Here is a 14,469-nt window from a genome sequence, read left to right on the forward strand (position 1 = left end):
GTTTTATTGTTTATTTAACTTCGTTGTTACTTTTATACATCTTTACATTCCATTTTTGAAAATTTATTCCTTTCAAAATTCTGACTTCACAGCTTTTACTTAATTTTATCAAATCACATTATTTTTGAATAATTTAGTGCAAATAAAAGAAAGAAATAGAAAAACGACGAAATGATGTAGATGAACTGAAGTTCATTCCAATATGAAATTGCCACTCTCATTTAAATATTTGTCTGCCTAAAGCCTAAACTCTGATCAGACTAACAATGTGAACGCTATAATTTAATTTATTTAATTTGCGCTATAATTTATTTCTCATATTTTGTTTCAATTTACGGACCTCTTTTTGTTAACAGATTCTTTCTTTACATCACGTATTGATAACATTCACTGTAACCTGAAATTTGCTTTTATTTAATATAATTTTAACAGCCTGATTTAATTTTTATAATTTTTACAGCAATCCTTTGTTTGCCGCGATGATTAGTACATTTTTCATTAATTAATTAACCCAGTTACAGCTAACTTGTGAGCCCTGCTTGTAAAGTGAAACTCTCCTTTTCATCCAAAGACCGTGAATTATGATTTTTTTCGATTGCACTGATCGTTTAATGAGAGCAACATACGTCTCGTTATCGTCGGCGACCCCCGTGAAATGGAAGTTCATTTTAATTAGGGGGGCGGCGATTGCGGCTCGCGGACGGGTATGTGTGTTGTGATGCAACCGCAGCCGAGATCACTTGAGCGGAACTTGCAGGTTAGTTAATTCCGCCGCGGCGATTATGACACGTCTCGTAGTGGCGCGCACGTTGGCTTAGTTAGTTAGTGTGTCTCTGTCTCACAATCGAAGCAAAGCCCATTCATAGAAAGAAAAGCAGCAACTCTCTCTATGCAAGTGCGCGCATACATAATAAACCCGCGACGGAAAAGAGACGCGTGCGACAACAGACGCCATAAATTATTCAATAAAACAATTTTCCTTTTCGATCTTTGAAACAGAGAGACTTCTTTCCGGCACGTATCATTCTGCTGTAACTTTGTCTCTGGGCTCTTTTTTATTGAAGCCAGAGCTGGTGTGGCGCAAAAACTCATTTGCATTTGTTCTAATCTAATTAGAAAAGCTTCCGTGAAGTACAAGTGGACCAGTTTTGTTTCAAATGTGCATATTTATAACACGGAAATAATTCAAACAGATGATATTGTTGTGGACAACTGAAAACTTCCGTTCCAAAAAATTTATTGAAAGCAATTTAAAGATTTTGTGAAAATTATTTTCTTATCAAAAGATTAATCATGAGGTCCAATTTAATTACTTATAAAACATTATAAAATTTATTATTTATAAATAATTAAATAACATATACATGCAGTTTACATTGAACAGTAGAAATATGGTGGGAACCGATTAATTAATTTCCCCAAATGTGTGCACAAATTTTTCACTCTAAATCGCAAATTCTCTTTCATGAGCACTCAAAAGTTGTTTGGTTCCTCAATTAAAAATTGCGTGTGAAATTTCAAATCTTAAATACTAAATGTTTGATATTTTTCTTTTACGGCTACAGCCTAGCAAGTAGTTTTAATTTTAAATCACTTTTTTCTCAAATTACAAATTAGATTCTATGATTTAAAGTAGTTTAAAGTTATATTCTCCTAATGTAATTGCCACTTCTGTAGGTCTGTAATTGTGAGAGAAAAATTTATATGGTATTAAACTTTCTCAATTATTTTTGTGTGGTTTTATTATTACTCGTAATCGTCATAGTTGTCATAATTTTCAATAGACGTGTGTGCTTTTGGCCCTTTAGGGGCCGCGGTCGCCGTTGCTCTGTGCACCTCTGGTGCTTGACCCGCCCGTTTGACCACTGCCTGGAAGCCGTTGCGCGGGTCGGCCGTGTACTGAACTATGCGCATCGAGCCGTCTGGCTCGAGGACGGTGTACTCGCCCCTCACCATGTCGCCGTCGCGTGACTCGTGGTGTGTCTGTTTGTTGCCAGTTTTTGAGTCCTCCACTCCGTAGCCAAACTTGTAGTCTGGCTTGGCCTGTAATTTAAATAAAGATCTTGAATAGATTAAACGTTTTGATGTTACGGTGCCTAAAATGAGGGATTTACAAAAGTCGCTGATATGCAGATTGGATAATAAAAATAGTGGAGCATTTCTATTCAAGGATATTTGCAAACCAAATAGATAGAATATAGAATATTACTCTTAAAATAGCTTAGTTGGCATTTTTTAGGTAAAAATGTAAAATTATTGGTCTTCGTTTTAATACATCAGAATGCAAATATTTTCCCGGGTCTATTTGAATATCAGCATTTGGCTGGTTTTTAAAATGTATTAAACCTAAACAAATAAATATCTTTTATTTGGAAAAAAAGAGAATCGGGAATATTTCACAAAATTTACATACTTGTATTTTTCTTTTTCTTGGCAAGAAGGTTAAAAATATAATACTATGGATGATTTTCAGTTCGACTTACGACAAAATCATATGAAGTTTTTGCGGAAGCTCCTGCTAAGTGTGCAGGAACAACAATTTGGTACTCGGCGCCTGAAACTGGCCCTGCAAAATGCGCGTACTGTCTGGACACTCCATGTGGAGCATCACTATTGTAGAAGTGGGATTTTTGTTTGGACGCTGTCTGGTGATTTTGTCCGTGAGTTGATGCGACAAGTAGAGCGGAAAGGAAAACCTAATGATCCATTGAAAATAAAACATTTTAAAAATAAAAATTTGTAATCAACAGAAATCAATAAATTTCTTAGTTACCCTTAAGGAAAGCTCCATGAATAAAATAGATAATATGAACAACAGAAATTGTTAACAAACAATGACACTGCGTCCTGGCCCAAATCAGCTATTTATACTATTTGTGAAGAAAGAATGGCCAAATGACACACTCCCACCTTAAATCACTTCCCGAATTCATCCAAGCTCGCTAATTTTTGCAATAACCACTTTGCCATCCATGTGCTTCCGACGATCAAACCAATGGAGCGCATCCAAAGTGTCACACTTTGTTGCAAATTGCGTGAGAGAACCAACAGTCTCTTCAAATAATAAAAAATATTTGCATTGTGTTAATTATGAATAATTTTTCTTGTGAACAATTTAATTAAATACAATTTTAATCCTTTTTTAACAAATTGAATAGTGAAAGGAATTCAAATATTGAGGAGAAAATTTCTGCAAGGTATAGTGGTATAAGTTTTTACTTTTGTTACTCCTTGCTTTAATTTTTTTGTATATAAAAAAATAATATTAAATAACGCTTTGAAAGTTATACAATGGTTTGTTTTTTGTTTCATGCTCTTTGGTTTCTTTATTTCCATTTCATAACTATACATAAAATTTGCTTTGACACATAGGTAACTACAAACACTGAAAAATAAATATTTGTATCAGCTTCTTGAGCTGCTGCGACTTGATCGTGGGTAATTTTTACACCATACTCATTGATCAACAGACAAATTCATTTAATTTGTTGCATTTATTTCTTAAAACAATCTTCACTGCCCTATCTCAAAGTTTCCTATTTCACATTCAGACAATATAATTATTATGTTATACTTTGACATAAGAAAATCACATAAGGTTGTAGCAGTTTTAATTAAAATCTCAATTGAAACTAGAAATAGACTCGGCGCGCAAAAAAGGTGTTTAGAACACAGATATTTAATAAAAAAGCTTTGCACTGCAATTGTTAAAAGTTTTTCAACTAAACAAAAATGCAGGAATTCTTAATTTACCATCAATTGACATCAACTTAATATTATGGAGTATTTAATTAGGAAAAGAGGAACAATAATCATTCCACCAAGTTAAAAATAGGCTTTCTCTTACAGATCTCGGCAAAAACAAATTTTTCTGCCTTTGTAAAATCAGCTGCCGTCATTATTTTTTATAATCAAAGTACAAAGCTTTGGAAAAGAAAATTACTTTTGAGTGCAAAGATTGTCAGCTGTGTATTCTACAAAACTGCCTTACGTCTAATCACCAGCAACAGTGTAGGAAACAAAATTGTCCAATTTGAGCCTGCCTCTCTGCAAATATCGTAGTAAATTAGTGTTGTCAGAAATCAATTCCCGGACCCCATTCTGACATTTATTTGCAGATCTCAGTGGTAAATAGCATTCAGAGTAGTAGTTAGTCTCTTGTTAATCTGCAGATTTATGCAAAAAATAAATGCAGTCCAGACAATGCTTGTATAAGTTTTTCGAAGATTTGTGCGAAAAGTCCTTTGTGAACACAGAGTGAGTTAGATGATGCAGCACCGCCGACGGCCTCGCCGGCCTTTCTCCAAGTCGTACGCTGGTTGGTTGCGTATTATGCGCACGACCTGATTTGGATGGAAATTCTGTATTAGTAGAGTATATAAAATTTAAGGAATTATCATTTCATATTTTCTAAACCTCCGTCATAAACATAAAATTTTTCAAACATTCACTCCTCAATTTTAATTTTTTTTTATGTTTTAATAATTTTATTTTATTTTGTGTTGTTTTGTGTGCAATTAATTCTTCATAACTGAATCAAATTCACCGACAATTGTACCATAAATTCATTTAATTTCCAATGGCTTTGAACAAGTTGGAATTTCAAACTTGAACTTTTTGAATAACGAATGTGATTTTTATTCTTAATTTCAAAATTTAAAAAAAATACCTCTTGGAAAGCTGCATCCACATTCAAGGGAGGGTCTTTGGCACTGGTCTCAATATAGGGAATGCCAAGGCGGTGGGCCAGTTCTCGTCCTTGTTCCTCGGTTACTTTCCTCAAATGGACCAGATCAACTTTGTTGGCAACCAAGAGCATAGGATAAACGTCCCTGAAAAATTTATCAGAGTTTAGTTTCTAAATTTTTACATTAAATTAAATACGACTTATATATTTTTTTTTGAACACTGAATTTGCTTCAATACTAATTAAAAATGCCAAACCTGTCTTTCACTCGCAGGATCTGGGTGTGAAAGTTCACTATGTTTTCATAGCTCTGCTTGTCAGTAACAGAATAGACTAGTAAAAAGCCATCGCCCTTCCTCATATATTGTTCCCTCATGGCACTGAATTCTTCTTGTCCTGCCGTGTCCAATACTAAAATTTTTTTTAGAAAAACCATCAATTAAAATTTAAAATATTAAAAATAAAAGCAAATAAAATTGAGATAAGTTATATTGAACAAAACTAAAAGAAAATTTTTGCAGGAGGTGCTAGAAGTGAAGAAAAAGTTTTTCATTAATTTATATTAGGTTCTATTTTTCAATTATATACAAAATTTTCTTCAATTTGAATGCGAGATTAAAATTTCAGTCGCTAAATTATTCCTTATTTTTATTTTCAAAAATTAATCAAAAAAATTTTGCCCTCTACCATCAAGAATGCACCATTTTCCATCGACTTCCGTGTGTTGGATGTAGCTGTCCTCGATGGTGGGGTCGTAGTCGGTGACGAACAGCTTCTGGAAGAACTGGATGGTGAGGGCGCTCTTGCCGACGCCTCCGTCGCCGACCACCACCAGCTTGTAGGCCGGCAGGTTCTCGTTGGGCGGCTTCGACATTCTCCGCGACGTGGCTTAACCGGACGCGGACCTCATTTCTGCACTGAAATTAGAAACCAAAGGTCAGAACCCTGCGGCCCAGGGGTGCCTACGTGCGTCCTACCAGCCACGCCTTCCAGCTCCGGACGGATCAAATTACTGGCCGAAATTCGCATCCAAAGGAAGGCCGAGGGGTTCCAATTTGGAAGACACGGACGATTCTCGGTTCCTCCACCTCGGTCGGCGTGCAGACGGATCCCGGGCCACAGGCGAGGCAATTTGTGAATGTTTTCCTCGGCGATCAGTCAATACACGGCTGCCCTTTTGTGTTCCATTACTCGACGGTCATGCGCACTCGCTTCCAGGGCCAAAGGAAAATCCATTGAATATTAGCATGCGCCGGCCCATTCAACCCACTATGCCTCTGTAATCGCGGCAATGAGCCATTAAATTTCGATAGGCTATGATTATTCTTAGGGTCCGTTTTGTGGAGGTCAATACACCAATGAATTATTTATTATTGGTTCAAATAACTTCTAAATTTCATAAAAAGTAGTGTCGTTTTTATCAGAAAGAAATTCGCCACATGCACGCTATAATTATATTTATTCTCTAATCAATTTGTTGAATTACAATTAGTAAGAAGTAGCAAACAGAAATATTTAGTACTTTAAAAAAATTAGTCTTTTGACAGCATAACAAAAAATTGAAGAAATATTATTTAATGTTTTTTTAATAAGAACTAAAGTAATTAAAATATTTTTAAAAATAATTTTTATTAATAAGAAAGAATGGAATTAGCTTTTCACGTTATGCAAATGAATTCCCTAAAACATTGTATAGTTTGTAACTAGTTTTAGGTGATAATTATATTATCTTAGCAATTAAAGATTAATTATTTTTTTTTCATTTTGAAGCTTTTTTGGTTTGTATAGGTTTTTATATTATAGAGTTTAGAATTGAATTGAATTGAATATAATAATTACCTCGCATAATTACAATATTATTAAATTAAGTTTGTACTTTATTTTGGTACATCATTTTATATTATTCTATTTTTGTTTTGTTGCAGAAAATTTAAATAGACTCCATCTCTAAGACGCTCAACTACTGACCCATACTGTCCTTTGCAGGAAAGAACAATTGTTACTATTTCTGGTGAGTAATACTTTTAATTTATATATAAATCTGGCAGCATTAAAAAACCTGTTATACAGAGCGGGGAACACACTACAGCCTTTTTTTAATTCCGCGCGGTCTATTTATTCATTTACAAAATAATTTTAAGATTTTAAATTTTATAACTTTACTCACTTGATTTAATTAAAGTTTTATTTAACAATTATAGGGTTGAAAAATAAAAACAAATGGTAAAAAAAAGTAGAAAAAGTTTCCTTGTAAAAACAGTTTTTTCTCCTTGTGCTTCATTAAAGTGCCTCAAAAACGGCGGAAGCTCCTGTACTCGGACAGTCCACCTCCCTGTACGCCAAATCCGTTGCAACCTTTGCATTAAAGTTGTATTCAAACTGGATGACCACACACGCATCTTTTGAAGTGGTGTTCAGTCCATCATCCCTCGCCACCCACGGCAGAAGCAAATCGTTGAACGGTTTTGGGCCCTTGACCGCGCAGAAAGAAAAAACAGGCTTTTCTTTTTTGCACGCACGCTTGAAACCAGAAATCCAAATCCGTTTGCTTTGCAGCTGCATATCTGATCACATGAATCAATAAATTTAAAAAAAAATTGATTAGAATTTGAGAGTCTCACCCGAGAGCCCGTTTTCTATGACACACTTGACCTCTTTTGCATTTGCAGGCTCCCAAAACTTTTGCTCGCTTGATAGCAAAACTGTTCCTCCAAAGAAAAATGTGTCAAAATTGTCCTGATCATTTTTTTGTATTTTTAAATTGCTCAGCAAATAAATTAAGATTACATTGCCTGAAAATCCAAATGCAAGTTTTTTGCCACAAATTTCCTTTATTCTTGGGGGAACTATTTTTTTTTGTCAATGAGCACTCTTTATTTCTAAATAGAATATGCGAGGACTTACAGAAGGAATAAATATTCCGCATATCCTTTAACTAATGTTGAGAATAAATTTATAAAAAATAAAAATATAATATCTAAAAATTTATAAATTTAAAAAATTATACTTTTTCTGCGTTTGCAGTTGCTGGGCATTTTGAGCAGGAGCCATCCTATAAATTTTTTTCTTTTCAGTTTGCGACAAATGAAAGTGAAAAATAAATTATTTATTACCAATCCAAGTGTAGTTGAAAAGTTCAGTTTGCAGCGCTTATTCAAAAAATTGGTTAAATTCAAACATTGAGAAACGCATGTTAAAATGTAGAGTTTTTTCCTTGACGGACTTTCAATCGCTGCGCAATTTTCAGTAATTGGCTCAGTATATGCTCTGCAAAGCTAGAAGAAATAATAAATTTGAAAATAAAGGTTCTTTTAGGAAAACTTTTTCTATGAAATTAATTTGTTTTGGTTTGGGTTTTGAAGCTACTTATTGTTGCGTTTCAAAAAATTAAATAATAAAACGTAGTTGGCTCTTGAGAAAAATTAGACTGTAAAAAGTGGTCTCTATAACCTATTTAAGGAGAGATTCTTCAGCTAAAAAAAAAATTGCCTGATAAATTTTTGCTCCTTTCGGCCAGTTGACCAACATAGGAATTTAAACCCTAGAGCACAGCGTACAAAAGTGGGTATAATAATAAAATATAGCCTGATTCAACTTTTTCCGGAGCTCCTTTTTAAACATTGAATCAATTAAAGTTAGATAAATCGAAACTGAAAATACTAACTTACCGCTTGGGATATGACAAAAATTTTGAAATACGTGGAAACTAGCATTGTTCTAGATACTCGAATCCTTTGCTTCTGCAGAATTTTAACTCTGCCCTGTGTTTTATAGTCCACTAAACTAACGCTGGGCCAAGCCTAAAGTCATTTGGGAAGTGTGGCTTTGTCGCAGGAAAATACCCCTACAAGTTCAGTGACAGTGACGAACGAGTAGGCGCTTATATTTGCTACTGTTATTAAAAAATGCATTATTTATAAATCTAGAAACGTTCACATAGACAAATGCTGAAATAAGCAACAAATTCTCTCACAGCTTAATTTTTTTTATTTGTATCGTAAAATCTACAAAAAAAAATTGATGGGTAAAAGTGCAGAAAACCGAATGTTGGTAGAATTTTGATGCTGCGAATGAAAAAAATTTTAGTAATTACCAAAGCAAGCAAGTATCACAAACTTAAATTTAGTTTCCTGGCAGCTTGAATACGTTCACTTTTCTGACTTGTGCAAAAGCTGAATTGCATTCAGTGGCTATTTTTTTCTAATTAGTTCTCTTTGAACACTAAAAAATTTATTTCGCTCACTTGCTTTCCGATCGCAATACTGCAGGTTTTTTTTTGTAATCATATTAATTGGAGCAGATTAAGAAAAAAATTACCCTCATCAGCTGCTTGTACATGCAGTTCATCATAATGGTTGATTTGACGCTGCAAAATATGCCATTGACTTGTATCGCTTCCGGGGTTGCACCTTTGACCAAACAGAAGTGTTAAAGCAAATCAAAATTTTCATTTCAATTCATACAAGCAGCGGGTTCCTCGCAATTGAAAAGGCAATCTTGGATTTTTGGTGCCCAGTATTGATCGTTTTTGTTCGATTCAAGGAAAACCCTTTCCACTTCCGCCACGTCAAGACCTGAGCCGTTGAACTGCAAAATCCAAATGAGAGGTAATTAAGTAAAAAAATCTTTGCTCTTACAAGGCCCGCTTCGGAGAATACACAGTCATTGTAACACTAATCAAAATAAATATTTCATTATCTGCAGTAATTAACTCTTCTCTTTATGAAATAAAAAAACTCACCACAAACTTCAGAGATATCTTTTCTAAATAAAATCAAGACCATCACACTCAAGTGGATTTTAATTTTTTAATTTTTATTTTACGAGCTGCCTCTGATTGGCGTCCAAGTCTTCCACCTGCAACATTTTTAGCAGACTTTCGCGCCGCATTGAGACTGTTTGAGATTTGTTTGAACCAGTTTGTTGTGCGGGCGGCATTATTTAGCTTGCGGTTCTTCTTTTTGTTCCTTTTCGGTTTTTGATTAGTGTAAGAATTGGCGCCTAAATTTTGATTAAAATAGAAAAAGATAATAATAATAATAATAATAAAAGTCACCATCTGCTGGTGGACAAGACGTGAGACCATCCTCAGGTAAAAGGTATGGTAGCGGCCTCTTGCAGCATTGCAGCGCTTTCTGTTAGGGACAAAAATTTTTACCAGGATTTGTCAAAGTTATCAAAATATTTCAGAGTTAACATTGGATTCAATTAATTTTACCCAATATTTTCTGGTATGATTAACTTTTGAAATAAAGCCTTACATAGAATTTAACGTAGGTATCATGCAGCTTGTAAGCGTAGTTCTGACGCTTAGAGCGAGGAATAACTCGAATGTCACCTATAGATTTTGAACATAAATTAATAGCTAATTAGCTACTTATCACTAATAAATTTTTTAACAAATATAAAATATAGAAGTTCTATATTTTATTGGCATATTTCCAAATATATGCATTGTAAAATATTTAGTAAAATTCAAAGCCGACCTTCTTCTTTATATTTGTGAGGGTTAGTGTCCTCCTTGCTAGTCCGTTCCCATATTAATATGGCCACCTGTATAATTCATTTGTAAAAATATTTTAATCCTTTTTTTAACGGGAATGAAGAGTGAGATATTTTTAAACAAAATTGTAATTATATGTACCAATAATGAAGCGGCGATTGATAATAAATACTTCTTTTGAAATTTTTCTCCGGCCATGTTGGCTTTGCTTTTCCGTCCCGTGTATGTGGTTCTAGAATTTTATGTTATGAAACTGGGACGCCATTGCCCGGAAATCACAAGCACGATTTGGCAACGACAGAGGGGAATAATATACAGAATATCACTGCGAGAGTTGATGGACCCATCAACTTAATGACACATTTGAATTCAAAGTATTCACATTTTTTAATTACATAAACACGGCTTGATAAAAAAGGATATGAAAATAAAATTTATTTTATTATTTTCTTTTTATAAATTTATACCATTTTTAACCTGATTTTTTTTAATTTTAACCAAAATTATATAGTTCATTTTCTGTCTTGAATTCAACAATTATAAATTAACAATATTATAATTTTTTAATCATTTATTAATTTATTTCACATTGTTTCTTGTTGAAATTTGAAATTCTTCTACTAATCGCGATGAGCTTTAAAGACGTCTGTTCTCTTCAGTTGTGCTAGGGCCGTGTTACATTTGGCAGCTACATTAACACCACGATTAAAAAAAATTCATTAGAACAATAAAAAAAATTAATTAATTACTGTTTTTTCTTGCACAAGCCTATTAATTTTCCACGTTACTAAATTTTACAAAATTTTATAGGAAAATGTTACTTTGGACAGCTGGATGCGCATGCAGTTCATCAAAATTGTCGGTTTCATGCACCAGTATTTTTTATTGACCAGAATAGTTTCTGGAGAGGCGCCTTGAATTAAACAATATTTATCTGCTGCAGTATTTAAAAAATTATATAATAAATATTCACAAGCAGACGGTTCTTCGCAAGCGTAGAGTGCATCCAAAATTGTATTCTCCCATTTTGGATCCGTATTAGTGGCCTTAAACGTGTCCTCAATTTTTTGCAATATCAGCGCTGATTCGTTGAGCTGCAAATAATTAATTTTTCAATCTATTTTACTTTATAATTTTGCATTTTACCAGGCCAAGATAAGAGAAGACGCAATCAGTGTAGCACTGTGAGAAAAAAACTTAATTTATTTATTTGAAACTAACCTGAATAAAAACTTACGACTGATGACAGAAGAATTTTTTCTAAATAAATCAACATGTAGATTCCGTTTTGAAATCAATTAAATTTTAACTAACGCGGCTCTGTGCTCGCTGCTTGGCGACCTTTTCTGGCGGCCTGATTCTTATTATTGGTAGTGGCTTTCTTTGCAGTGCTGGGCAGAAAGTTTTTCCTTATACGCGACAGCCAGTTATCCTTTTGCTTGGTTTTTTGTTTTTGCTTTTGCTTTTGAGGCACATAGTTGCCTATTTCAAAGTGAAAAATCAAGTTCGCTCTGCATTAAAATTAAACGTACCATTTTGACAAGCGTCCATTGCATCTTGTGGCAAAATGTCAGGTAGAGGGTCCTTGCAACAATCCTCATTATCCTATTGAATTTTTCAATCAGGTGCAAATTAAATATTGAATTATTTATTTAAAAAAGTACGCTCAATCTCTGATAAATGGTGTTGAGTCGTGCCGCGAAATTTCCACGCTTTGTACGGTGAAGAACTCTGTCGTCTCCTGCAAAAATTATTAAAAATGCTTTATGCTCATTACTTTTTAAACTCAAAACCTTCTTCCTGGTAGCCGAGGGGATTTTCATAAACATCAAGATCATTGTTTCGACCCCATAACAGAACCGCCACCTGAAAATTAAGAATCCTTTCATATTCATTTTTTGATTATTTAGATAAAAATTTTACCAAAACCGAGGCCAGTAAAGGGATCGCGTATATGTGGACTTTGATGGACATTATCAATAAATTGGAAAGGGATGGTTGTGTTTCACAAATGAAAGCTTTCAACTGTCATTAATGGGAAAGTGGCCCAGCTTTGGTTTGATGGAGGCAATTTTCCGTCAGTAATTGTGAAAAATAACAGGATGAAAACGGAATAGATGCGAAATGACGTCATCAGGTAAATTTCCAAATAAATGGCTCACTGCAGAGGACGGTTTGAAAAATTTCCAGCTACAAAATATTATTGAGAGCTGATATATTGACTGTGGGAGCAAAGGAAAAGTGAAATTTTCAATCAAGAATTCAATTTTTATTGAGAAAGTACTCAAGTTTCAAATTATTTATCATTTCATTTTTAATTGCCGGGAACCTTAAACAGGTCGGTTTTACGCAACTGGGCCATGCCAGTGTTACAGGTGTAGGTGTTTTTGACACGTGCTGCTGGATTCTATTTGTTTATAATTAATTTCCAGTATTTTTAGGCATAATTGACGTACAAGGCACAATGCTTTCTGCATGCAGTTGAACAGCATGACGGGTTTGACGGAGCAGTAATTTTTGCCAACTTTCACGGTTTCTGGTGAAATACCTAAAAACAAATTAGATTTTTTAATAATAATAAATAATAATGAAAATAAATTAGTTTAATCTCGTTTTAACTATCATCGAGTAAAGTAATCATTACTTTGAATTCATTGTTGCCAAGTATTAAAGTTTTCTTAAAGATCTTTAAAATCTTGTATTCTCAATAAAATTTAAACTTAAGAAGTCAAGCCATTAAAATTGCAACTGCGAAATTTAAAAATAGAGAGATTCTATAATTAATGTTTGTTGTTAACTTCGAAACTTACATGCTGAGTTTTGCTCGCAATCGTAAAGAGCGTTTCGGGTCAAGCCACCCCAGTCAGCACTGCTTTTGCCACCACCGAGGCTTTCTGCTGAGGTTGTTGCTGTTGTTACAAACGTTTTTTCCACTTCATCCAGGTTAAATGCGGACATGTTCAGCTTTTTTTTAATTAGTCGAAGTTCATTTCTAAAATGCATTTAACTTGCCAATTGCATGTAAGAGAACATGCAGTCCATATAGCACTGCAATTAAAAAAAGAATCAGTGGATCTGAAGCCCTACTTTTGGTATTACCACAAATGAGAACATGTTTTTCTCTTAAAAGATTTTGGTTATAAGTTATTTAACTTTCATAATTTAAATTAGCTACGAGCTTCTCCTTTTATTGCTGGCTTCTTTTGAATGGTTGATGTTAGGTACGGTTTGATTTTGTTGAACCAATATTTTGTGTCCTGTGCTTTATTGCTGCCTTTTTTCTGCTTTTGGCTTTTGTCGACTATTCCTTTGATTACTGCAGGAAAGAAGTGGTTAAATTTCTTTTTTCATCAGCGCTCAGAATTTCAGTTCAGGGACTCACAATAAGAGCAGGCTTCTTCGGCATTGTTTGGAATAAACTGAGGAAATTGGCAGCACTTGTCAACTTTCTGTTTTGACGAAAAAAATGAAACTTTCCCAATTAAAACAATTGCAAAATTTAAATAATGCTCTGAAAATTTTACTCCAAATTGCTGGTAAATGTTTTGCAGCCTGGTGCTAAAAGAATTCCTTTTGAAGCGGTGCAAAACTCGGTCATCAGCTTTGAGCAATTTTATTCTGCTAATTCATTACATAATATAATAAAAAAAAAAACTACCATCTTCTTGATAGTTTAGAGGATTAGGGCTGACATCCAAACCTCCATTACGATCCCAGAGGTAAACAGCGATCTTATATATAAAAGAATATTGTAATACATTACCCATTAAATTTAAAAAAAAAGAATCTGTGAGGATAATAAAATTTTACAATTAACGACCCGGCAAAGGCAACAAGCAGCTGCGCAGGCAGTTTAATTTTCGACATGTTATGTAGAAATCTCTTAAATGTTGACTGCTGGGCCTGCACGAATCTGGATGTTGTTACTGGGGAACTGGAAACAAAGTCCACAGGATATGAATTGTGTGTTTTACAACCTGCAGCCCTGCTCCCTGCTGGTAATTAGAAAAACGGGAGAGGTGCGATAGAAAATAATCGTGGGAAAGGCAGAAGTTAACTAAGCTAAAAACTTACAATTTTATAAGTAATGAAATTATGAAAATTAGATTATTTGATTCTTAAATTTTTGATACATTATTTGATATTTAAATTTTTCCACAATGCAATTATTATATTTTTAAAATATTTTTTAAAAAGCTTTTTGAGATTTTTTTGCATTTTTCCTGATCTGCTTACAATTAGCATTCAAAATATGGAGTCATAATTCTTCTTGAGAGCG

At 33.9% G+C, this 14,469-nt stretch overlaps 5 protein-coding genes across 5 annotated transcripts; all 5 read right to left on the reverse strand.

The window, feature by feature from the left end:
* Positions 1-1,746: 1,746 nt before the first annotated feature.
* LOC132198468 (cuticle protein 7-like) lies at positions 1,747-2,815 on the reverse strand. The gene is made up of 3 exons (XM_059622546.1): positions 2,774-2,815; positions 2,484-2,696; positions 1,747-2,043 (listed from the first exon to the last, which is right to left on the reverse strand). Exons 1-3 carry the CDS (start codon positions 2,789-2,791, stop codon positions 1,747-1,749), a joined length of 528 nt encoding a protein of 175 aa, XP_059478529.1. The 5' UTR covers positions 2,792-2,815.
* Positions 2,816-3,305: 490 nt separating this feature from the next.
* On the reverse strand, positions 3,306-5,892 carry LOC132197408 (ras-related protein M-Ras-like). The gene is made up of 5 exons (XM_059620686.1): positions 5,665-5,892; positions 5,375-5,604; positions 4,945-5,098; positions 4,670-4,832; positions 3,306-4,343 (listed from the first exon to the last, which is right to left on the reverse strand). Exons 2-5 carry the CDS (start codon positions 5,559-5,561, stop codon positions 4,263-4,265), a joined length of 585 nt encoding a protein of 194 aa, XP_059476669.1. The 5' UTR covers positions 5,562-5,604; positions 5,665-5,892; the 3' UTR covers positions 3,306-4,262.
* Positions 5,893-8,651: 2,759 nt separating this feature from the next.
* Positions 8,652-10,427, reverse strand: LOC132197404 (uncharacterized). Its single transcript, XM_059620683.1, has 12 exons — positions 10,332-10,427; positions 10,174-10,240; positions 9,949-10,025; positions 9,744-9,822; positions 9,512-9,688; positions 9,429-9,451; positions 9,325-9,360; positions 9,151-9,274; positions 9,005-9,096; positions 8,931-8,949; positions 8,804-8,877; positions 8,652-8,751 (listed from the first exon to the last, which is right to left on the reverse strand). The coding sequence occupies exons 1-11, from the start codon at positions 10,386-10,388 to the stop codon at positions 8,810-8,812; spliced, it is 819 nt and encodes a 272-aa protein (XP_059476666.1). The 5' UTR covers positions 10,389-10,427; the 3' UTR covers positions 8,652-8,751; positions 8,804-8,809.
* A 324-nt stretch (positions 10,428-10,751) lies between these two features.
* Positions 10,752-12,252, reverse strand: LOC132197599 (uncharacterized). Its single transcript, XM_059620971.1, has 11 exons — positions 12,114-12,252; positions 11,984-12,056; positions 11,855-11,931; positions 11,723-11,795; positions 11,505-11,672; positions 11,428-11,450; positions 11,337-11,372; positions 11,164-11,284; positions 11,012-11,103; positions 10,940-10,958; positions 10,752-10,878 (listed from the first exon to the last, which is right to left on the reverse strand). Exons 1-11 carry the CDS (start codon positions 12,162-12,164, stop codon positions 10,811-10,813), a joined length of 801 nt encoding a protein of 266 aa, XP_059476954.1. The 5' UTR covers positions 12,165-12,252; the 3' UTR covers positions 10,752-10,810.
* Positions 12,253-12,369: 117 nt separating this feature from the next.
* On the reverse strand, positions 12,370-14,306 carry LOC132197762 (uncharacterized). Its single transcript, XM_059621289.1, has 10 exons — positions 14,001-14,306; positions 13,849-13,921; positions 13,715-13,791; positions 13,573-13,639; positions 13,366-13,506; positions 13,290-13,312; positions 13,203-13,238; positions 13,001-13,154; positions 12,647-12,738; positions 12,370-12,597 (listed from the first exon to the last, which is right to left on the reverse strand). Exons 1-10 carry the CDS (start codon positions 14,055-14,057, stop codon positions 12,505-12,507), a joined length of 813 nt encoding a protein of 270 aa, XP_059477272.1. The 5' UTR covers positions 14,058-14,306; the 3' UTR covers positions 12,370-12,504.
* Between the last annotated feature and the right edge of the window lie 163 nt (positions 14,307-14,469).

This window comes from Neocloeon triangulifer, unplaced genomic scaffold (genome assembly GCF_031216515.1).
Source record: "Neocloeon triangulifer isolate White Clay Creek 2 clone unplaced genomic scaffold, ASM3121651v1 ptg000012l, whole genome shotgun sequence".
In the NCBI taxonomy this organism is placed as follows: Eukaryota; Metazoa; Arthropoda; class Insecta; order Ephemeroptera; family Baetidae; genus Neocloeon; species Neocloeon triangulifer.